General features: G+C 41.5%; 1 protein-coding gene across 1 annotated transcript in view; it reads left to right on the top strand.

Annotated features, from left to right (window-relative positions):
- The window catches only part of LOC128737483 (uncharacterized), an 88,223-nt gene that overhangs the window by 1,684 nt on the left and 60,190 nt on the right, over nucleotides 1-26,349 (top strand). The window contains exon 2 of the mRNA XM_053832124.1: nucleotides 11,141-11,259. Within this exon, the coding sequence (XP_053688099.1) occupies nucleotides 11,141-11,259 (119 nt within the window). The remainder of the gene's footprint in view (nucleotides 1-11,140; nucleotides 11,260-26,349) is intronic.

Raw genomic sequence — 26,349 nt, forward strand, 5'->3', positions numbered from 1 at the left:
TTTTTAAAGAAAGAAAGATGACAATCATAGTTCATAGCGGAGACGGGGTGTGCCCATTAGCGTTACGGTATAGAAAAATCTCAAAAAAGATCATTATGAAACGTTAAAAATATGCGTTACAAAATAAATGGAAGTTACTTTGCGTATTTGACTTCAGCATTATTATACCCATTCTGTGTATAATTACATACCACAGATGCCATATAGTAAACTATAAAATACAAAGAAATATTCTCTGCTATTCATAAATTCATGAAATCTTCCAAATTTTCATGCCTCATGGTTGAAATGACAATTAAAAAAAGGTAGATAAAACCGGGTCTAAATGGTAGACAAAATCGGGGGTACCTAAAATCGGGTGTAGATTAAACCAGGTTTAGATATAATCGGAATACCACTGTATTTCTCCGCAGCATAACTTAAATTAAATTTTATTCTCGATTTTATCTTGGATTTTAAAACTATTTTATGAATTTTACTTTAATTACTTATTTAACTGTTTTTAATAATTTACCAATTCAATTTTCGTTTCTATTTCAAATTTTGCTTGGCTTTTAGCAAATTTTTACTTGTTTTTATCAACTTTATCTAAGTACTATTTAAATATTTTTGGATTTTGTCACTTTTAAAAATCATTCCTTGTTAGTTAATACATTTCCGTCCCAGTTTTTAATTTAATTTTACCATTTTAAAGTTAACCCAGTTTCTAATTTGAAACTATCCGACACCACCGTCAGTCGACAAGATATTTGTGTCACAAAAAATTATAGAATTGTTATTTATTATTCAATGGTTCAAACGGAAATTTCGAGGATTGTTTATGATTTAATTGGCTTTCCGTCCTATGTCGTAGTAATTGTCCGGCATTCTTGCACCATGCGTATGCTACAAATACTGTATTCACTGTAGAGCTGCATAAGTTAATGGTTCATCTATTGCCTCTATACTTTATTTTCCCGATCACCACCGAAGATCGTTCTTAGCACTCGTCTTTTGAAAACTCCAAGCTCTCACAGCCTCACAGGTCCTCTTTCAGCATTGTTCACATTTCGTGCCCATAGAGAACAACCGGTCTGATAAGTTTCTTGTACAGGGTACACTTTGTACAGAAGCTTAGTCTATACGACCGCAGTTGGTTGTGAAGCCCATCGCACGACTTCCACTAAGAATACGCAAGCGAATCTAATGACTGGTGTCATTGCCCGCCGTCACCATTGCCATTAAGCCGAAGTAAACAATTCCGTCAACTATCTCGAACTGATCACCGCCGAGCAAATTACTCAAGCGGCGTCGTTCGATATCGGTTCCACCGACCAGCATGTACTTTTGGGGTATTTACCTTCAACCTTATCTTTTCTGGTATGCACTAAGCTAAGCTAAGCTCAACCCAATCTTTTCTGGTTCGCATTTTAATCTTGTGCACTGTTCAGCCACATCCACAGATATTCTGCCGACAATGTCCGTAGCGTCGGCATAATACCTAGATGAATTCACTAGATTTGTTGAAGCTCGTGCCCCCCGATTTATAACATCTTGATCACCTCAATGCAGCTCTCTGAGTGTCAAATGAACTCGATAATCCACCTGACCACCTGAGACCTGGACACAGCACTGTGAACCATCCATCGTAAATTTAATCAGGACAATCAGTCAGGGAAGCCGTCGAATCTCTTCCATGATTTTCCATTGCTCTTTTCAGTCGATAGAATCATAAGCAGCTTTGAAATCAACGATCAAGTATTGCGTGGGGAAACTTTGTATTCCCGGTTTTTTTGGAGGATCTGCCGTGGCGTAAATATTTGATCCGTCGTTGCCTACTTGTCAGTAAAGCCGGCTTGATAAATACCCACAAATCTGTTTGCAATAAGTTAGTTCTTTTGAGCTTGTTACCTAACTTGTAGATCGGGAAGCTACCCAGACTTTTTCACTCCTGCGGCAACTGCTCGGTATCTGAATACAATAAGCAGGTGCAGACAAACGGTCAGCTTTTTCTGGCCCGTCTTAATAAACTTCACTCCGATGCCGATGCTCTTCAGCTGCTTGGGAGCCTGCTTAACGCTATCGCTATCGCTGGCGCGAGTACCGCTTCCACGTTTGTCGCACCATCGAAACTGCTTTACCTGCCGCATATCGTACCGTGTTCAGTTTCTGGTAGAACTTTCGCGTTTTCTGAGAATGGTGCAGCTGCTTCAACTCTACATGCTCCTGCTCTTTCAGGCAGCACTTGTGGGTCGCTTCACCTTCTTCTACTTATATCTGTCCACTAGGTAAAAGCAAAGCCTTGGGTTTAAGTGTCTTTCTAAGACTTAACCCTTCTTTATCTACAGACTTCGCAGTCGGCTGTTAGACTACAGGGTAATTACGTGGCTAGTGCAAAGCTCCTCCTACTGACTCCGATTAGCAGCACTGCTTAGCCGAAATTCGGACATAGGACAACTGGCTTGTTAGACCAGCACCGTTCCTCAGAGCTACCTGAGCGGTCCATCACTACGTCGTTGTCGTCAGCAGCATACTGCCGGACTGGCTCGTGCTGTTTCAAGCAGTCGTCTCCATTTAACTTATAGTGCCGAGACAACAAAGCGCCCCTTTTCCAGTCGATCTTAGTTTCCACCGGTGTAGGTTACCCGATCTCCGCTAAGATTGCTCGTATTCCAGGTGAATAGGAATTGCTGGATAAGAGGCTAAGGACCACTGTGGGCTCTGTATTCGCATTTTCTGGCCATTCACCAAGCCATCACTAGATAGTAATCCGATTCATCGTTAGCGCTTCAGTAGTATCTGACCTCAATAATGTCTGAGAAGTGCCAGCAGTCGATCAAAACATGGTCGATCTATGATTCTGTCTGCTTTACTGAACTCCAGGTGTACTTTTGTTGGAGTTTATACTGGAAGAAGTTGCTATGAACGGTCGAGTTCTTTGAGGTAGCAAGGTCGATAAATCTCAGGCCCATTTCGTTTGTCAGCTGGTGTGCGCTGAACTCGCCAATTTGTAATCTATCTCCTGGCTGACCTAAGCGTACTTCTTTGTCGTCATCGGTACTTCCGAGGTGAGGGCTGTGAATGTTGAAGATGCTTATGGGGAGGCGATCTTCGATTCTCGACCTAAACATTCGAGGATCGATTGGCCATTACCCGTTTCTGCATCTCGCTCATTGCTGTTTCGTCCCGATTGTTGCAGTTCGAATTCTCTTGTTCCTCCTTCAATTGGTATTGATTTTTTTTTTGTGGTGGCGGCTTGCATAGCTCCCTGTCTCCCGGAGGACCTATGAAACTCGAAGGAGTCTTTCTTCCCTGCCAGCACAGAACAGAAGTGGAAGTCAGAACGATTCAGCGATCAAAACTGGTAACAGAGTCTTTTTTGTTTTTATTTTTCTTTGGGAAGGTTTTCGCAAAGAAGCGAATAATAGCAATATGTATAAGCAGAACGCTCGCTGCCAATCGCATAGCAGCTTTCACATGCTTTCGTGTGCATTCGTATGCGTTTGTGTGTTTTCGTGGAAAAAAGTGACTCGCTACCGCCAGGTTCGCTAGTATTTGTAGAAAGTAGAATGTGCGTGTTTGGATTTCTACTTCCACTTCTGTTCTGTACAGCCAGCATACGACCTAGTTTCCTCTGGGGTTGGTTACTCGATTTTCACCAAGTTTATTCGTATGTCGACTAGTACAAGTGTATGAGAAGGGATACAGATGAGAAGGGATCGGAGTTGCTGGATAAGAGACTCTGTATTAATGTAGGGTCTATCACATCTCTACAAGTGCGGGCCCATCGCATCGCGGACCTGCGGACGTTGATTGGTGGTAAGTGCAGATCCCCCATGCGGGGAACAGTCTGAACCTTCGCAACCATCGTGGACATGACAAGTACAGGTGGTTGCAGAACTCCCTCGGATAGTTGCTGCACACGTACCTTCGTTGCTCCTGACGTTGAATCCTCTAATCGGTATTAGGCCGTGCGTTTTCAACGCTTTTTTTCAATCATGCTTTTTTTTGTCGCATGCGAGCCGTGTTGAACAAATAGTTCAGCTAGAAGCTCTACTTGATGAGTTGGTTAGCATACTGTGGGTCTATCTCCATCGTCAGTTCAACGGTGTTCTCTGTCGCGTTACGACGAAGTACGTTTGTGTTGTGCTAGGTTTGTGTAGAGAATCCGTTGTTCTGATCTTGGAGCAGACCAATGATGATTTTCTCGCTCGAGATATCTACTCTATTCAGCAAATATTCCATAAACACCAGAGAACACCACCTCAGAAACAGAGGCGGCGTTACAACGCGCGAGGCCCTGTGCAGATTAAGCAGCGAGGCTTTTTTGTATGCCAGAAGGGCATTATTGACAGTGACAGTTTTAATGATAATCTTTTACGGTAGACTCCGATTGTTCTACACAGTTTATGGACTGCTCATACCCATTGATGGAGTTGAGCTAGATAGTTGTAATCCTGCACCCCAATTCGGTACGACATGGTTAATATAATCAATGGCCTTTTGGGATTTTGGCTCTAAGAAGGAAACTTCCGAAGAAGGTAAGCCTAGATAAAACAAATACATCGTTTGTGCAACATACCAAGCGCTACGTGAATACCCCTGGTATGTTTTCTTGACCTAGTGAATGATATAACGACTGTTTTTGTGGGGTTTATGTTAGGCCCGTCTTGTAAACATCATAACATAGTGATGTTTAGAGCTCCCAATATACAACTTGACAGTACAGTACTTCAAACTTTTCTTAGACGATAAGTTTTTCCGTCGACGGCCTAAGCAATAGTCTCATAACTAAGCTGCGAATCTTGTGAAGAAGTGTGTCGACCACCAGTGTCCAAAGCAAGGGGAAGAGAACTCTTTGTGGATATTCTTTGGTCACCCAAGTCGTCACAGACGTATCTCAATGACTTGTTATTTGTTATTTATTTATAAAAAATCATTCGACACAATATTGTCTTGATGAACACTAATATAGACTAACTAAGAGTAACATATTGTAACCGATACTTTTACACAAAACTACACTTAAACAGCAAACAGCTATCGTCTCTGCAGGAGTCGTCTTTTAAAAGTGTCTATGGTGATGTCAAAATCTAACAGCTCGTACACGGTGTTGAACTGAGCTGCCATGTATCTTATCGGGCTAAACTGACCGTAGTTAACTCTCCGAGCGTCAAGATGGAGGAAATTCCTAGTACGAAGAGCCCTTTCCGGAGCGTATGGATTCAGCTGTTCTAGGATAGGCGGACATTCAATATGCCCACGGTCAGGAGCTTAGCAACAAACACAACTTGAGCAGTCGTAGGCCTCTTTTCGAGGGTTTCAAGTCCTAGCAATTTGCACCGGTTGTCATATGGAGGCAAGTCCAACGGGTTGCTCCACGGTAGCATCCGAAGAGCATAACGGACGAACTTTTGTTGTACTGCTTCAATCCTCGCAATCCAGCTAGCTTGAAACAGGCACCAGATTATTGAGCAGGTTTCGAGTAATGATCGTACCAATACGCAGTATAGCGGACGAAGACAAAACGGATCGCGGAACCCGTTAGCTATTTTAAAGATTAAATCGAGTTGCCTGTTAGCTTTTGAGTTGATCTCTTCAAAGTACAAACGAAAGGTGAGAGCACAGTCACGATTCACTCCCAGGTCACGAATATGATTACCCCTTGCAGCGCATAACCCAGAATAGAGTAATTAAAGGTAATCGGGTTCAGTTGACGGTAAAATGAGATAACACTGCATTTGGGTACAATGATTGTTGACAAATTATTCGTACATCACGCCTCAACCAGCAGTCAAGTGTGGTTTTTATTGGCAGTGTTACGATACCGCATATATGGCAACACTGCCAACATCGCTTATGACGTTTATGTTGGTTAGAGGGTAAAAGAAGAGCGAAGATAAATAAAAAACGCCATCGCAAAAGTGTTCTGAGAAACAAATAGAAAGTGTTTCAAAGCTAATTCTGATTAATATCGACTATTTACCATTTTCAACGTGCGAAATAGCACCGGGTTCGCGAAACAGCGCCTGATAAGTGGTAGAAGTTAGTGTTTTGAGTGGTAAGGAACAAGTTATGCAGTGAAATTAATGTATACCAAAATGTAAACAATACCTGTTTATACTTACCTGCAGATATAGCAACCGTCGAAATACCATAGTAGCCTGGGATACTTACCTATAAAGAATAATCAACGTAACCAACCGTAAATCCGTTGTAAGTAGTCTAAAACAAATAAAACAAAAGTGTAAAAAAGTATACTTACCAGATCTGCATTCGCAGCCGCGGAAATTACTAGTAGGGTAGCTCACCCCAAGTTGACCTTAGGCACAAAACGTATTGCCAAACCATAAATTGTAGCAAGCGTAGGATAGGAAGAAAGTGCTAGCGGAAAACGTAAAACCACTTCTTGTAAGTTAAATGTATATATTTTGAAAATTTGTTTTAATTTAAATATATTGCAGTTTGAGCATTACCGAAAAATAATCGGTTGCTACAAAAACTGGTTCATATCCGAACAGGCAGGTATATCTTAACATCGTCCGCGTAAAACAGACGACATCCAGCAGTATAGAGAGCTTGTTGATGAATAGTGTGAAAATCAAAGGGCCTAAGTTGCTTCCTTATGGAACCCCTGATAGATTACAAAACAGTTCCGATTCTACCGGACCGATTTTGACGCATAAGCTACGGTCAGTAAGGTAAGACCTCATCCATCTGATAAAAGCGACAGAAATTGTAAGTTTCTCCATACGATTCAACAATATCGCGTGATCAACACGATCGATGGTAGCTTTTAAGTCTGTATATATAACATCCACTTGCGCATTTTCCTCCATGACGTTTAGGCAGAACGAGACAAACTGCGTTAGATTAGTGGCAACTGACCTTCTAGGGAGAAATCCATGCTGATCAACGGATAAGCACTGTGAACTGCACATAAAAAGTGTATCGTGGACTATGATTTCTAACACTTTTGAGCAGGCACAAAGTGATGTGATACCCCGATAGTTTTCCACGTTCCTCTTATCTCCTTTTTGGTGCACGAGAAACATGATGGATTTTTTTCATGATTCAGGAAATACATTCTACCGGCGAGAATAACAACGCCAGTGGGCGAACAATAGCTGCAGCACATTTCTTCAGAACACAAGAAGGAATTCCGTCAGATCCAGCAGCGAACCAATATTTGAGCTTTTTGATCGCGGTTTCAACGAGTTGATCGTTTATATGGAAAATATTCAAGCTGATCGCATCACATGGAGTATCTCTGATTGCAGAGGCAGTCAGCATTTCCGAAGCAACAGAAGTGTTCAAAGAATTTTTCCAGTGTTCGTACAGACGGTACCTAGAAACATGTTTACATGCAGTCCTATCTCGCTTTTCTTGGAATTCACAAACGACCAGAATGATCTAGGATTCCTGCGCAAGTTGGATTGCATTCGTAAAGTGTAGCTTTTGTACAAGAGTAGATTATAAGCTCGGTAATTGTTGCTGGCTATGTTAAACTGTCGCTTGAAGAATGGACATCGGAGCTTACTGTATTTTCGTAGAGCGGAAGATCTAAGGCGCTTCAACAATCGCAAATGAGCATCGCCCCACGCTGGTTTACGAGGTGGGCTACGAGTGGGAACACAATCGGAGATCAGGTGTTTCATGGTTTGGGTGAAGTGACAAACAGCATTGTTAACATTCGCAAAACGGTCGAGGCAACTCCAATCGACTCGACTGATTGCTTCGGCTAAGGCAGAAAAATTTGCTCTTCGAAAGTCCAAATCACTTGCGTCGACAATATCTTCAAATTCAAAGGTGACTGGCAGGTCCACTATCACTTCAACAGCGGGATGATCAGCGTCAAGTGGAACTACCGGGTCAACAGCTTCATGGACTGAGCAAAACGAAGGTGCAGATTCGTTGACCAAAACCACATCAAGCAGGCGTGAGTTTCTGTTGACCGCCGTATTTATCTGCGTTAGACCATGCAGATAGAAACCGTCTAAGAGAGCAGCGCAAGCAACCGAAATGTTCGATCGCAAGCTATCAACCACAGGCGGTGCATGCCCAGGAAAGCTCCAAACAAGACCGGATTGATTATAATCGCCGAATAATAGCGTGAAGTGCGTAAGGCTGAGGTCTGAGTAAACCGCCTCGATGGAACTGATATGATCCTTAATGGTGTTCAGATCCCCTTTGCTGGGGAAAGGTAGATAACTCCTACGCTCATTGTGTGACCAGGTAACTTAACTCTTATCCATATTTGTTCGAGTGTATTGCATATGGGGGAAGGATCGCTCGAAGCACTAAGCCTCGTTGAGACCGCAATTAGCACGCCACCACCGCGTGATTTGTTGCTATTGTGTGAACTCCGATCGCAACGAAATACCGTAAATAAATCACCGAACAACTGCGCTGAGTAGATTTTCTCGTCGAGCCACGTTTCGGTAAGAACGATGATGTCGAAGTTTGATTCAGCCAATAAAGAAGTCATCTATTGTGGTCCGTAATCCCCGTACATTTTGATAAAACACCAACAAGCCCTTTCTCACAGTGCTACGCGGGAGTGTAGTATGATCCGTGGGAGATGGTAGAGGTGTGATGCCGCTGAAATTTCGAGATACTTCAGGCAAAATACCGTCACCAGATGATAAGTACTTGCCTGAGTTTGCGGGCAGGAAGACCCCGCGTCCAGTTCCAACCGCAGGACCGGGACGACTGTGATGAACGCTGGCGGCAGGAGGCTCGACCAGGTCGGACGGATGAGGGGCTTCCGAAATACTATACACGTTGCGTCCCGGCAGAGTTGATCCAGCAAGAAGATCAGCAGCAAGGCGGTTACATCGATCGGTGTGAAGAATGCTAAAATCCGGTAAGCAGTCAGGAAGCGATGGAAGTTCATAAGCATTGCGGTGCATGCCAGATATCACGAGTTGGAAGATCCCTACCCTTAAGCCGAACCCAGGACCGAGACGACTAACAGGAACATTGGCAACGGAAGGCACGACTGGGTCGGGGGAATGAGGGGTTTCCATGATGCATTGTATGAATTTTCTGCTTGAAAACATTGATGGAATCTAGTTTATTGCGGTGTAGTTCATTCCGTTTTGGAAGAGAATCGTAATGATAGAAACGAAGGACTTGTAATCGAAAGCTCTTTCAATATCAAGGAAAGCACAAAGTACCGTTTCCTAATATTTGATTTCTCAATTAACGCCACAACACAGTGAGGTGCGGTTTCCGTAGATTTGCCGTGTTGGTATGCATGATGAATTTCATCCAACTGCGGATATAGTTATCTGGGATTTTCTTCATCAACTTGAGAAGCGTTGATGTCAAACTTATTAGTTTGCAAGCTTTACGCATTATTTTTCTTTTTTTCTTGCTTGGGTATAAAAACAACTTCTACTTTCCGCCAATCTAATAAATAAATAAAAGAAACATTTTTCTCTAGTCCTTAGTGATGACGAGGCCCCCCGAAGCGCGAGGCTCCGTGCGAACGCTCAGGTTTGCCGGCCTTAACGCCGGCTCTGCTCAGAAAGTTGTTCACGGGTAGCGATTATATCACGGCCTTAGAGTTGACATCGTAGTCTCCAGCCATTATATTATGGCCTTGTCGGTACAAAAAAGTTTGCATCCATTCTTAATCTGGCATCTCCTGTACTTTGGCCGTATATGTCGCTGAGATTTATTGTGCATTGGAGAGCCGCTTGGACGGAACATGAGACGAGAATAGGATAGGATAGGATAGGATAGAATAGGATAGGATAGGATGGGATAGGATAGGATTGGATTGGATAGGATAGGATAGGATAGGATAGGATAGGATAGGATTGGATAGGATAGGATAAAATAGAATAGGATAGGATAGGATAGGATAGGATAGAATAGGATAGGATAGGATAGGATAGGATAGAATAGGATAGGATAGGATAGGATAGGATAGCAGGGATAAGAGCTGCTGGCGAAAAACCACTGTGGACCCATTTTATACCCATAGGCAATAAAAAGATCGAGAGGTACCGACGCCGATGATACAGATTATCCAACCTCAAGATTAGCCAAATCGGAGGTTTAATTTTCGAATCATTTAAAATTGTTCTACATTCGACGAAATCTCACACAGGCTTAAATGTACCGCTCTTATATACCTGTGTCCTGGGTAAGAACGATGTCCACATGACCGTGATGTAATATGCTCGCCAAACAACCAGTTGTTTTGCATTCAAATTTCCAGTAGAAAGACTGCTAGAGCCAGTAATAAGACAAGAGTAAAAATCACTCAATAATTCACTAACAGATGTTATTTTGAATATAGTATTGTATATAGTAAATATAATATTTGAAATTTGTATCGCTTAAAAACCCAGGCCAAAAGCTGCTTAGTCGAAATATTCGAACCAATCAACAACTCCGTGTGGCACACTTCGCCACCGTAATTCAATCCCGAATCGATATGGCGTAAAACATACCCGCCCACCACAACTCCTACACGTTCGATATTTTCGACAAACGCACTTAGGTACCGGGTTTGGCTGCCACACAGGTCTCGGTACAACTCGCCGAACCCGTCCTGGCTGTGTCCCGGCCGGATACGATTTCGCTTTACCATAAAGTATGGAATTTATGTAGATCTACAAGCTAGCTTACAACGAATCGCAGAGCAAGTCGTCTGCCGCCGCTTCCAGGCAAAGGTAATGGGGAAAAATTTCTTACCATCAATCCTCCAGCGAATATCAATTTTTGATTGCCTTGCTAATAAAATATTTAGTGCAATCAAACATCCTGTTTTTTTTTTCGTTGAATTCGTTCGCCATCTTCACGCGAGCCACAGACAAATCTGGAAGAGAAATCTTTTCGCTACCGCGTGGCTATATGCAATATATCTTTACTTTTCGTTTGGGGGGTTCTTCGGGGACTTTGAGACCGTATAAACCAGGGGAAAGTGTTGAGGCGTGAAAAAAATGTATGACAAATACTTTTTCTTCGGTTCGTTTTGGGTATGGAGAAATTGAATTCCCGCATGCGGAGAAACTGCCGCTGCCACTAGTTTCTGTAAGTGACAGTAAATCAACTTTTTCGTCGAAAGTGAAAGTTATCGATTCGAGCAAGGATATTCTGGATTGAAATATATATTAAACTGTTGATGAATTTCTTATCTTTTCAGGTCTTGTTGTATCCAGAAGAAGGATGGGCACGCAGTGCCGCCTCCAGCTACTGGACGATATCGCCTTGCCGGTGGCGACGCAATCGCTGCATCGTCGAAGAAGTGGCCGGTTCAAGAAAGTGAGTAATTAATCCTATTCATTCACTAAATGTAATTATATGGAGACGCTCGGTAGTTCGTCTTCGAAAAATATTTGAAGTCAGATAGAAAATCACACGATATTAAACTTTATTATCGCACTAAACGAGCCGACAGGTTTATCACAGTGCTATTCTCACGTAATTTCAATTCACAAACGCAATTTTCCAAAACAGTGGGGAAAATAACTTTTTCGGACGTGATTTCGACACAACGAACGCTGCTGCGCCGTCCGTTTCCACTTCCGAACAGCAAGCAAACAATTCCAAGGAGGAGCATTTATTTTGGGGAGCCTTATCGGAGTCCATCATTCGCTGCTGAATGGAACGGTGATTTCTACCTACCCTGAGTGTGTTGCATTATGTTGTTGTTCGATGGCACGTACCAACCACGTAGACGCAGCTGCCTTTTTCTCATACACCGGCGTTCTGACGGCTGATTTCAAATTATTGTTCCCGGCAAATAAAGCTACCGTCCGCTGGGTGTTGTCACTCGAAGAAGATGAACGATTTTTGCCTTCTACACTAAGAAAAGATTTTAATATTGTTGCAAAACTAAAGTGTTTAAATTTCAAATAATGACATGATAACCAAAAGTGTAAAAGGAGAAAAAATAGATTTGTTCGCATTGGTAATGATATTAAAAGTAAAACTGGTCGTTTTGATACTATCGAATCCTGTTCCGCCCAGTCCCTGAGTTAAATATTTAATACGCGTACCTCACTGTGTCCCAGCTTAGTCCCTCCAGTGACTATCAAGACGATTACAGCCACTCTTTGTGCTTGAATACTTAAAAGTACATAAATAGCACATCTAAAAGCCCCTTTTACTTAAAAGCGTAATGTTGTCTGCTAAAAACACGACCTCAGCACACGCATATGAAAGCACTCCATTGTCTGGTTGATTCAACATCATGAACAAAGTTCCAACTTCGGAGCAAAAAAAATCATAATCATTTCAAGCTGCCAAACCTGAAACCTCTTAACTCATTCCGACACGCGACGACTTTCTTTTTCGTCTCAGAAAAACCACACACCAGAACTATCTCCTTGCAAGGAAGCGCATCATGAAAAGACCTTTCCCCTGCTGTCTCCCTCTGTCGACTTTCAGAGGGCAATGAAAGATGCTTGTTGGTAATTATTTTGCGACAATAATTAAAAACTTTCTGCAGGTTCTTGTTTCGTTTATCGTTCGAAATTCTCGTTTCTTTATTCTGTTCGTTTCGACACTGTGACCTGGCTGGTTGGCTGGCAGAGGCCATGTTTGCCGATTATTTTCTCACCTCTAGAGAGGATACCGCTGAAAAGTTGGAACTCTTTCAAACATGTTTTCGCAACTGAAGATGGCACTGCTTGCCAGTGCACAAGAAAGAAATAAAGTAGCTGCCTCATCAATGGTAACCACGGTAACTATTTGTTTGGTTGCGGAAAAGTTCGAAAAAAAAGATAAACTATTTTTTCCCCATCACAGTTGGCTGATGAAAGGGATCCTCTTTTTCTGCAGTTTGCAGTTTCGCTCATAGTTGGTCTTATCAAGCAAGCACTGCTGGCACAGACAAACGGTTTCAGCGTATGTTTTCCCGGTTGCTACGTAGCACAAGAGCTTGTAATCGGTTTGAGAGACCGTAATTGCTTCAGTGTGGCATCTGTTAATCTATGATTTTAGTTTTTATACTTTCTAGCTTTTTGCTGTAACTTCCAGACCAGCAGCAGCAAGGTACTGTTGAAGAGATAGATACCAACTGCTGCGATAGTATTGATCCAGGCAACAGTCAGGAGATCTGTGGCTGACGCATTATAACAGATGTGAATAGGAAAAAATCAGACAAAGCAAGAGGCTAGATCAGATTTACAAAGGAGAAAACGATGCCACTTTCCTTTGAGTTTGATCAACACAAAGGAAACTGTTTTTCTATGCTTTTCTTAGTTGATATTAGCAACATTCGCGGACACCAACCGGAAAGTTTTTCATTCTGCTTTGAACTTTGAAGCAACGGTAATTTATATGAGGTGTAAAACTGCGCTACTACTTTAAGTTGATTCCTTGGAGTCCAAATTTCAAAACCAATTCCATCCATCCCAACCTACCAACAACGCAACGGTGTGCCACCTGACGCTTACGACTAAACAATTTCGAATCTGATGGCATAAATTTGATTGGAATTCAATTTACGGCATCCAATGCGGTATACGTCTTCTTTCCACCTAGGACTTCTCTCGTCCGGAACAGAATCAGACGGTAGAAAAATCAATTTCCATAAAACGGTTCCGTCGAGATCCCCAAATTACATAACACCAATTTGTATCGAATATTTTATTCCAATTCCCTGTGGCCGTCACAGTTTGCCGGTGGCAGCTAAATTTCTTGCCATTTCTTTTTCGGAACGCTTACTCTCTGTCGTTTGAACGAATAAATGATAATCGTACAGTAAAAAGTTGCAGCTAACGGAAATGACAAATCACTATTGTTATATTATTTTAATTTTGGCTGAAAGACTACAACTTACTTTAGGGTGGCATGATGCGAAAAAAATATGATATCCACACAAAAAATGAAAGATTTTGAGCGCTAATAATTGCTAATTTCAAATGAGTACCGAGGGTTTGGAGACCAATCGATATAAAATAGATGTGCAATAAAAACTAACCGAGTCTCCTGGTCCCAACAGGTTGAGAATTTTTTACGTCTATTGAGCCTAGATCAATGTGATGTCCTGAAAGTAAATCATGTTGGAAAAGAGCATACCTGTTTCCGCCATTCTGTTCGGTGGAGTAATTTTTTAGTGAATTAAATTAGACGTGATCTTGGAGTAATTTGGGCTTGAAGCTTTATTTCAAATTGAACTGTAAATTGGATCTGCAACTGGATTTAAATTTGGAGAAATTTGGACTGGAAGTTTTACTTGGATTTGAAATAAGATCAAACTTCAAAGAGAATTTGAAATTTTTAATTGAAATTCGAGTTGAATTTTACTTGAAATTGCAATTGAATTAGACTTATAAATGGACTTGAAATTGGATTTGAAATTAAAGTTCAAAATTAACTTAAAATTGGACGTAAATTAGATTTAATTAAAATTTAAAATTGGATTGGACTTGAATGATCGACTCATAATAGATGTAGCAATTATGTGAATTTTATTATAACTTTCTTTTCCAATCACTATTGGAGAAAATAAACGAAAAGTTTCAAGGTCAAACATCCCCATATATTTTCTACGTGAACGCCTTGCGTCACAGGCAGGGACGACAGTTAAATACACCATCTGTTTACTATGATTTCGATCACTTTCATTTAGATAAAAAAAATGACAGAGTTTCCCGGTCTCTATAAGCAAATTCAAAATTTACCCGATAACTTGAGAACGGCTGGGTTCGACCCATGCACCTTCCAGCATTGGACAAAAGGTAGGGGACACAACGACTACTTGTTAAACGTAGCTATTAATAACCCCGCCCCCACCTCACCTACACGCTCTTTTCCCTCCACTCCAAAAAAAAATTTCATTACTTTCCCCTATCATCCCTTCATCAATTGTAGAACCACCGTTTTAAAAATTATTAATATTAATGCCAGACCGTATTTCAAGGTCAAAGACTAAAAACACAAGTTTGGTCTATTTCATAGGAACGGAGCCTTTCTCCGAAAACCCGCGCTGAGAATCGCGGCTAACACGCTGGCAGATGAACAGCGTCACGCGTAGTACCTTGCAAGTCGTAAGGGCCTGCATAGTGTCGTCGTCCTGACAGTAAAAACAAGTTAGATTAAAACTTCTCGGTAGGTGGTTTCTACAGTTGACGGAGGAAGAGGCACAATTTGTGTCTAAAAAATAACCCAACCACATACGTCGCTACTTTAACAAGGGGGTTGCGCAGTCTCCTTTTGTCCAGCGCCCGTGCGGTTCATAGGTACACGGGTACCAGCGAACCACATGCCCTGGCAGGTGTTGTGGGTTCAAATCCGGTTATAATCTTATATTACAGCTTGGCTTACCTTCCAGCATTGGCCAAAGGAAGGAGTCACAACGACTACTTGTTAAGCGTAGCTACCAATTACCCCCCTCCCCCTCCCTTCCTTTCCACTCTTTCCCCTCCATTCCCAAAAAAATTTTATTACTTTCCCCTACCGTCCGTCCATCAATTGTAGAACCATCGTTTCAAAAAAAATTAATATTAATGCCTGACCGCATTTCAAGGTCAAAGACTAAAAACACGAGTTTGGTATACTGCAGGAGGAAGTAAAACGGATCTGAAACTAAATTTGAAAGTTTGCAAATAAGTTAAAATGCTAAATCCAAATTAAAATTAAAAAATATATTTACAGTTTGATCAATCGTGAAGGAATACGCTGATTTTCATTAAACGGTTGAAAGAATCCAAACACAACCTTAATCCATTTTGGGTACAAATATTCAATTGGTTTAAAAATTTGTTATTAAGAAACTCCAAGCTGTAAGGCCAGCAAACATTTGCACGTTTTGAAATAAAACTATTATTACTTTGTTCGTCTTTCCATGTACAAAAACTCTGATTTACTGGTAATGATTTTGATGATAAACCAACAGTTGTAGTTGTCCGAAACATGGCAAAAAGTTGAAAGTTATCATGATAAACGTCAACAGTCTTATTCATAATCTGAATTCGAAGAAAAAAACCAGATTAAATGACTCTTGTATTGCAACAATACGAATAAAAAAGGGTACTTACCATTGATTACAGTGAATGTCAGTCCCGGTGAGTGGTGAAGGACTTGAAAAACCGTTGAGTTAACACGCCGCTTCCTTTTATCCTCCGTTACCCATCGTCACTAGATCCACTAATCTAGGAATAGATTCGATTGGAAACTTATTGCTCAATGCATATGATCACTCAGTTCTCACTATTCACTTCTCATTGCTCACTTTTCACTACTCAGACTCACTTCTTATTGTTCAATATAGGATTGGGCGATACCGTATCGATACCCGCGATATCGATACTCGAAGGCCGATATTTCGATATATTTCATCGATACTTACGACGTCGATATTATGCTAAATCGATAATTTCATCCCGATACTGTTCTGATAAAGCGGGATATGCAGCTGAAAAAATATAGACTAAAACTAGGTCAGTAAATGCTCAAAAAACAAAATTTTTAGGATTTTTTCTCGCACTGTTTTCTTTTCAGGTAGCTACTAACCTTAATTCTCAAATTTACTTTATTAGAAATGACCTCGACACAGCCGTTTTGACGTTGGACTACGTCTTTGTTCACTATATGGGACTGGGTAGCACTTTGTGAAAACGAAAATAGAAGTGTAACGTTTGAATGAAAGATTTCAAATTTGGGTAGATAAAATGACCAACAATTTTAGGGAGGGGGTAAGAGAGTAATTTTATGGAGGGCGTAAGAGGGGGGCTCCTATACAAATGAAACACAAATTTCTTCAAAACTCGAGAACTAATTAAGCAAATGGAACCAAAATTGGCATGTATGGGTTTCATAAGGCAAGATTTTTTTCTGTGGTAAATTGAGACCCCTCCTTTTTTAGGAGGGGGGGGCTCCCATACAATTAATATACAAATTTCCTCATTACTCGAGAACTAATCAAGCAAAAGGAACCAAATTTGGCATGTGGGGTTTTTGGAAGTAAGAATTTTTTCTATGGTGTACTGAGACCCTTTCTCCTTCTAAGAGGGGGGAGGGGGCTTCCATACAAATGAAATACAAATTTCCTCATAACTCTAATAAAAAAATAAATAAAACAGAAATTTTTGCGTTTGTGCCATATTTTCTGCTATGTAACATGCGGTAAGCTGTGTACGTAAACTAGTAAAACCTTCTCGGAGCAAAAGACAGTGAATCGACGCCGCAAACGTCGGTTCCATCATCACCACTTACGTGCCAGTTGCCATGTATGTCAAAAGAGAAGGACATTCGAATGGCACATCATATATGCGATGAACGTGCTTTGGCTTTAATGTTATTTGCAACCAATGGCCCTTTTAAAGGCCACAAGCGAGTTAAAGTAAGATTATTGAAACATGTCAAGCTACGCATAATCATATTTAGTACAATAATATGGGGGCTGGTCATTTATTACTATTTCAACCTTTATGATGCACACAAATGATTTTAAAAGAAATCACTGTCTCAATGGTTGCAGGCATTACACTTATGAACCCCCGTCCACTTATTTTTAAAGCCACCATTGCATTCAATGAAGAATTGAATCTGAATATTTCATTTTTTTAATCATTTAGTTAAACAATGACACTCACAAATTCTTATAAACATACATATGCCAGAAATGCAGTTTACAGTCTTTGATCTAATGATCTGATATAGTCCTATGTCGCCCTTTCGTACAACCCTTAGGGCTGTATACCTGGTAGTTTTTATGTTAGACGACTTGAAACGAGCCGAACTGTGTCGATTTCGGTACAAGTGCCGAACTGCAAGATTTGTTAAATTCGTTATAATCTTATCGATCTGGCAACCCTGCGAGATGATTTTGACACCTGGCAGTGCTCCCATTTCATATGTAAAATTGAACCGGAGGTGTGCCGGTTGATATCTTTGAAGTGCCACGGCACAATGTGCTGAGTGTCCGACCCCTTGGAATTGACTCTTATGCAAAATCTTGAACAATGTCACTTACATGTTTAGCGCTTATTGAACAGTAAGTGCGTACGATATGCGATTTTCAGCAATTCAAAACTGACCAAAGAGGACATAGAGTAGTATTGGGCGTTGAAGGCATAAAGATTTTCCAGCTTTTTACGCGCCATAATAGCGTTGAAAGTGGCAGAGGTGGGACAGAGATCGAGCAGAACTAGAACCGGAAAGGAGCAACTCCCGGCGGAACTCTGACGGAATGGCCAAGAACCGCCAGCAACGACACATCACTGGATGGTTTCAGGGGTTTGGGAGAGAGCAGTCGGATGAGTGGATTGAGGGTGTGGTTTGTCCCATCTACAGAAAGGGGGATCGGATAGATTACTGCAATTACCGCAGCATAACGCCGGTCAAAGCAGATTTTGTTACGTCGTCTATCCCCGGTGGCTGGAGACTTCGTAGGGTAGTACCAGGTGGGCTTTTGAAGGCCCGTGCTACTACGGATCAAATTTTTACTCTTCGGCATGTCATCTATTTTCGGTACAACCCATCATATTTTTGTGGATTCCGGGGCAGCATACGATTCAGTCGGGCGTAAACAGCTGTGGTGTTGTTTTCCGTACATAGCGACGTGTCCGAAATAGAGATGTACTGGAGCGAGTGATGTGTTGCGTGCGTGTTTTGGGGGCACTCTCTTTGCTCAACATGTTTTTTATTGATTAATTTTTATGAATCCCTTTTTTTGAGTAGCATTTCCTAATCCCAGAATGCCGCCTTAAATAGTATCGATAAATCTAATATCGATGCTTCACGAGCGATATATCGACGGTATCGATAAAGCGGCGGATTTGATATTGATATTCAATTATCGATACTTTCGGTAATTTTGCCCAATCCTAGTTCAATAGCCTTGTAAGTGGTAAGTGCTTGTACGGTTTCAGCGTCCCGTCAGTAAAACGTGTTAGATTAAAACTTCTCATTCACTGATTTGACTAGATTAGACAGAGGAAGAGACACAATTTGTCTCGAAAAATAACTCAACCTGCCAGTGTTGGTTATAAAAAATTAATGATTGTATTTTTAGAAAGGTTTAGAGTCAAAATTTTACCTAAATGAAATTTCACGAATAAATTTCACTATTAATTTTATTCATGACAGATACGTACTTCGCCTACGACTTGCCGGCTTCATCAATGTTTGTTTTCCCCGCGAAATAATTCTGCCAAAAGTGCCCCGTGTGGAATTGCAAACAAAAATATCTGGAAATTCCAAAATATATAGCGACATGAAATTTTTCAGTTTGAACTTAATAAAGATACCGATTTATCGTGGTTTTCCACCCTGCATTAAGAACACTAGCCAGAAAGCAGAGCTGTGACCCGCTACCAAACTCTCGGTTAAGATTTCCTTATTTCCACCGGCTTCGCGCTACACCACGAAGTGCTTGGGTTGGTTGCTAGCAGCACGCTGGGTTACGAGTAAAACTTTTTAATTAATTTTTTTATCGATGCTCCATCGTACCATTTTCCTGCTACACTGCACCTGCTAGGTACAGTCACCCCAGTATTATGGGCCACCCAGTATTATGGGCCAGTCTATACTTTACGTCAGTTTTATACGTAACAAATTAATATTTAACTATCGAGTATGAGTTCAATAGATAGCAGCAACATTCTGCTGCATGGTTGCCAGTAATACACTCAGTTTCAATGCGTTAATTTTCTTAATTTTCCGATAGTTGTCAGTTGGCTCCAATCGACTTTCGATTTGTTGTTATTTTTGCGGTTGTTATAAAAAGTCGGTTGAGAATTATAAGCTGAATAACGGCGTAAATTTGTGTGTCTGAGCGTAAAATGGATGGAAATCGAGGGAATAGGTATGTATTCATAGAATTACGGCGAAACCACCTAGAAAAATGCATTTTCCGCTTTAATATACGAAATTAAACAATGGCCCATAATACTGGGAGCAAAATTGACTTTTCCCAGTATTATGGGTCAAGCATATAGATAAACAGTTTTCGCTGTTTTTGACTATAATTGTAATTTTTTTCTCAGTAAAACTAAAAAAACGTGCAAGGAAAATCAAGATCGAAGCTCCATGATCCTGATTATGCTCTTGATCTAGCAAGACAAACCGAAAAAAATCGGAAGTTGCAAAGGATCACAATCTACCGTACAGTACAGTTCCGTGTTATTTTTGGAAACCACCCAAAACTAATAAGTCAGGACCAAATACTTTTCTTCTTCTTGAACTTACTTACTTTACTTATGTGGCTTACCGTTCTAAGACAAAGCCTGATGAACAAAGTTTTTCCAATGCACTCGGTTGTAGGCCAATGCTCTCCAATTTCTCAGACAGATTTCAGATTTCTCAGTCAAACCATCTTGATCGCTGCACCCCTGGTCGTCTTATTCCTACCGAATGTGAGGAAAATACTTTGCAGGGTAGTTGTTTGTATACTTGGTTTGTTATGTGCTATTCTGGAGACCATCACCCTGATGAAGCCCTCTGCGTGATTTGAATGAACTTGACAATCTACTCGAAACTCGAACACAGCACTGAATACCGTCGCTAAAACTAAATCGCGAGAACTGCACACACACATACACACACACACACATGCACGCGCGCGCGCTCGCTTTTCTTCAAATAAAACCAATTTTGTTTTACTGACCCATAATACTGGGAGCATTGACCTATAATTCTGACCAGGTTTAAAAGTGGCCCATAATACTGGGAATGGAACATGCTTACATTTTGTTGTTTTGCAAAAAAGTGTGTAATTTTGGAATAAGTTTGCCTACAGAACATCAAATTATGATATATTTATAACCAATTAAGTTATAAATAAACCGTAAATTATTTAATTCTGTGTTTCTACCAATAATTTTGTAGCATCATCATGCTTAACTGGCCCGTAATACTGGGATGACTGTATAATCGTTTAGGTTAGTTAGTGTAACGCTATTGTGCGGAACACAACCGGCTGTGGTTTTGCAAGCATCCACTTCCAGTTATGGCTCTCTTTAATTTTTAGGATAACCCAAACCCAACTACGGTAGGTTCTAGTAATTTTTCCCAGCCGGCGTATCCGAGCAGAACAAGGTTAATATTTCAATTTCCTCTTGAAGCTCCTCTCCATAAACCTTTTTCGGATATAAGTTGTAATAACATAATTATACTTCACTGTAGTGAATCCCACACATATGATCCGATAAGATTAAGCACCAAAGAGTAAGAGGCCACTTTTGCAATCGACCCATTTGTAGATGACCCTAAAGCTTCTATCGGTGTTCAGATCTCCCGTTAGTCCCATTAGCGTTTAACGTAACCACTTATTTTAAAACCTCTCGAAGTTTTTCTTCCTACTCTATAGTTACCTTTTCAAAAGCCGAACCAGTACAAAAGAATCCCTGTCGCCCACTCAGAAGCGATGATGGTGACGACCTTACCTGCAATAAGTCAAAACTTTTCACCGCAACAATAACACCTTGGCCTTCTAATAAAACTGTCTCCACCATGTTCCTTTATGTCGGCCAGCAGAGTTCTGTTCTGTGTGTGACCCGAGCGAGCTGTGCTGATGACTGTGTCGACTATCACCACACACCTGTGCTGTCTGCTGTGGTTTGTGCGAGTAGGAAATTGAGGCGGAAGGCCACAAATTAATCTCATCTCCCCGTGTGCTTGTCCCGAAACGCCCAGTCCTGTGCCATATTAGATAGGGTGTCTCTAAAATCCGAAGGATTATCTTTTGTGCACTAAGCATTCGGGATCTATCGAGAATAGGCACCTTAAACATAGAAAGTTGTGACACATTCGCAATCGCTGTGGGATTCGTCCAGTCCACTCACCGTATAGATAGCCTCCGGCAGAACATCTGGAAAATGAGCTCTACTTGCCACCAGCTCGTGCCAAATTTCCCCAAAACCTCACCCATTTGAATCATCGCTACACAATCCTACTTGTATTTAAGCTGCTGGAGGGACATCCCTCTGCCGCTTACACTCATTTACGGAATGAGCCACAAAAAAGCAACCGTTGTGGGTGAGGATTTTTCACGAACCGTAGACCCTTTTCTTTACGCGATGGATCATGTATCATCCGGCACCAGCACCACACCATATTCCCGCTTTTGTCGAAAACTTTTCAGGAACATACAATGTTGGAACAATTCGTATTTGCGCGTTTGCAGATCAACTGCGCCGGTTACAGTTCAACCATGGTAACACCGTTCAATGCTGGATAATCAAATTTAACGATTGTTTGCCAACACATTCGTTCCTTCAGTGCGCCGCCGTATCGACCCGTTTGATCGGAGTTCTTTTCTGTGGGATTAAATGATTAATGCGGGTTACGGTGGCATCACCGGCAGGCAGAACCCCCCAGAAAAAGAAAATCCCTACTAACGAACGGAAGTTGCCACATGAATCCATAAAATTTCCCCCTTTCCATATGTGCGGCGGCGGCGGTATTACGACAAACAGAACAGCAGTGGATCCATTATTATTTTCGGGGCAGATTACACCCAGTTCCGTCGGAAACAGGCGAGCTCTGCCTAAAAGAAAGGATCGTAAATCGTGAGTGGCTAAGCAATTTACCTTTACTGCTGCTAGTGGGAGCTAGACGAGGGAAGAGGCGAGTGGGAAAAAACAGAACCGAGATTTATTCAACTTTTTAAATGTAACTTTTACGTATGGATTGCTTTGTTTTTTTTTGGGTAAATAGCTATGCTTTCGGTTTCGTTTTTTTTTTGTGTTCTGCATGGTTTGCCGATTTTGATCGGGAAATGGATTGTTGTTAAAAAGGAAAAGAAAAGCTGATTGTTTCGGTATAATATAATGTTAATGGATAAATATATATATATATACTAGCTGACCCGACAAACTTAGTATTGCGGCAAATTAAACTGTGTTGTACATAAATCGTAAATCTCGAATGATCTTTGTCACAATCTCGAGTTTTGCAAGTTTCTGAGGAGTTCAACCTTAGTTAATTCATTTTGGCAGTTACGTAACTATGAAAGCATGGGTAGTTTAACATATAAATTTGGAATTTTTCCCACAGTAAAGTAGAAAACAACAAAGTAGAATAAATTCATGTCTCCAAAATCCCCCAAACGCTAAATTTTTTCCCATATGCTTGATTAGTTCTCGAGTTATGAGGAACTTTGTATTTCATTTGTATGGGAGCCCCCCTCTTAAAACTCTTAATTTGTTATAGAAAAATTCCTGCCTCCTAAAACCCCGACATGCCAAATTTGGTTCCATTTGCTTGATTAGTTCTTGAGATATGAGGAAACTTGTCTTTCATTTATAAAGGAGTCCCCCTCATAAAGAGGGAAAGGGTCATAATTCACCATAGAAAAAACTCCTGCCTCCTAAAACCCCCACATGCCAAATTTGGTTCCATTTGCTTTATAAGTTCTCAAGTTATGAGAAAATTTGTATTTCATTTGTATGGGAGCCCCCCTCCAAAACAAGGGAGGGGTCCTAATTCATCATAGAAAAAAATCTTGCCTTCCGCAAATCCCCACATGCCCAATTTGGTTCCACTTGCTTGATTAGTTCTCGAGTTATGAGGAAATTTGTATTTCATTTGCATGGAAACCTCTCCTCTTAGGTGGGGGAGGGGTCTCAAAAACCCCTATATGCAAATTTTCACGCCGATCGGTTTAGTAGTTCTCATTCTATAAGGAACATACCGACAGACAGACAGGAATCCATTTTTATAGGTATAGATATCCTGTTCTCTTGAACACTGGAGAAAGTCAGGAATACCTAAAACTAAATAAAATACTAATTAGCCGCCTGCGCTGCAGTGACGGCGGAGACTTAAAGACGTTGCACGCTTATATGCAGGGCCGCGCGAGCCATTTTGTCGCTCCATGCAAATTCTCAAAATGGCGCCCCAGAACACAAATGGCACAGCCAGCGTTGCTATGTACCGACATTCTGCTACCTACACACTCGCAAATGCAAAGTCTCGTAGCGTCTTTCTGCATAACCACTTACGTGGCAAACGTGAGGGCCCTGTAGCCACAAGGTTACCGAGTCTGCCTTGGTCGTGGGTTCGAATCTTAGTAGAATGAGGCCATTCGATGTTAAGTGACTTTAGCATGGATTTATTCTCAGGCCTCTCCACATCCTTTCTACTGTATTCTGCATTTACTAACAATGAAAGCCTCTTGCCAGGGCAAGTTATAAGAGTGGTACTTGCTTGAGGTGCGAATAAAGTCTCTTGTTCAAGGGCAAATTATAGCTTGTTCCGCTTCCTGGTTCTAGGAACGAGATTGGTAATGCATAAGTAGTAAGGAACACATATATACACACATGCACACCCTCACTTTGTGCTTGAACTCTGCTTTACCGACCATGAAGCCTATAGCCGGGGCTGGTTATAAGAATGATACTTGCTCGAGGTGCGAACGAAGCCTCTTGTCCAAGGACAAATTATAACTAGTCTCCGCACTTCCTGGCTCTAGAGCTAGATTAGTTGAAAAGTAGTAAGAAGCGTAGAGGGAAAAAGGAGTGAAAACACACCGACACTTTAAGCACGGATAATAAGTAGTTCGCTCACTCTATAGCGATACTGCAATAACAACGAAGTGCGGAATAACACCCGGATAAGATCACAATAAATCAAAATGCTGGTCGTAGTGATAATATCCAGACACAAAGAAAAACGTGGCAAACAACTCGTGAGCAGCCAGCTTCCCGTGAGGGCTAGCGGCACACTGGGATACAGATTTTGCATTATGTTTTGTTTTCTTCTTCATCTTACGCCCTCGATTCTACACGCAGGTGGGAGTGCGAGTCCTCGCGAGTGATCGGTATCAGTCGCTCAGGCTGTAATAACGTGCGAGAGCGACGACCGTGGCTGTTAGCTAAATACACACTCGCAAAAGTCGTTGCAGTGCATGAATAAATAAGAGCGAGAGTCCGAAAGGAATGCTCATGCCGGTGTGTTCATTAGAACGAGTACGCGTGTGTGAGAAAATTAGCCCATACAAGTGCGGGCTTCGTAACACTGGTCTCAGTCAACCGCCATTTCTTTTGAATAATTGTTGGTTTCTTGAAACCCATTATTAGCCTTCAAAAACGAAAAAGCTCGGTTCGTGTTTCCTGTTACTTCAGAAACTTCGTCCTTATACCTTGCCCTTCATCGAAGATGAATCTGCTGATTGCGGATTCTGAAGAGATTCGAAAATCTCTCCCGAAAAATCAATTTTCATCAGGAGGAGGTGGAGCGCAAACGGAAAGTGAAGAATGGCGTAGGCGTATGAACCATGATGCACTGCAGATACTACTTGGAATGATTCTCAAAGTACACTTGTCGAAAGTTGGGAGAGTATAATGGGTCGGTCACGTCGCAAGAATACCGGATGACCGTACAGTGAATCTGTTGTCTTCTAGACCTTCATCGGCCTTTAGAGCCTCATACACATACGCTTATGTTAGGCTGGGAACAAATAAAATGGTGGCGGGTCATTCAGGTCGAGCGACAAGCCCAACATCTTTAATTGCCTGCTTGGTTCGTGGTGCTCACACACAGGCGTGAGTGTTGACCGAATATGAATTCACCAACATTTGCGGCCAACATGCGGCCATTGCGGCCGTATGAGGCCTTCAGAAAAAGAGAAACCCAACTTACTAGATGGCTCGACCAGGTTGAAGCCGATTTGCTTGTGTCGAGAGGCTCAACGAATTAGCGGTAAATAGCCCAGGACCCAATACAGCGAACTCTAGTTACACCACTTGCCATCCCGGCTTTATGCTGCTAAAGGAGAGGAAAGAAAGTTTTATATTAACCGCTTATTTATTTAATGCTAAAATGGCGCCCCTTCGAAGTGGCGCTCCAAGCAGCTGCTTGTTCTGCGCACAAAGCATGAAGCGCACGAAGCACGTCCCTCGATACAATAATGTAGCTCTGATCAGACGTGTCAGCTTGTCCAAGCTGGTCTCGATCGACTGCATCATATGCTGCTTTGATATCAATAAGGATGTGATGCGTGAGCACGTTGTACTTCCAACATTTCTGCAAGATCTTTCGGAAGGTAAAAATTTGGTCCGTATCGGAATGAGCCCGCCTGACAATTCCCTATAAAACCATGAGCGACAGCCGGTGTAACAGGATCTGGGAGAGTACCTTTTAGGTAGCGTTTACCAGTGTTATGACGCGATAATTGCAGCAATCGAGCAATCACCCTTTTGTAGATAGAACAAACAACTCCTTTCGTATTTTTTTGGAACGATGGTTCTACAATTGATAAAGGGACGATAGGGGAAAGAAATGAAAATTTTTTGGGGAAGGGGGGGGGGAAGAGCGGAAAGGAAGGGGGGAAGGTATTGGTAGCTATGCTTGACAAGTAGTCATTTTGACTCCTGACTATCGTCCCTTCATCAATTGTAGAACCATCGTTTCAAAAAAATATTAATATATGTATGACCTCATTCCAAGGTCAAGACTAAA

This window comes from Sabethes cyaneus, chromosome 2 (assembly GCF_943734655.1).
Source record: "Sabethes cyaneus chromosome 2, idSabCyanKW18_F2, whole genome shotgun sequence".
Lineage (NCBI taxonomy): Eukaryota > Metazoa > Arthropoda > Insecta > Diptera > Culicidae > Sabethes > Sabethes cyaneus.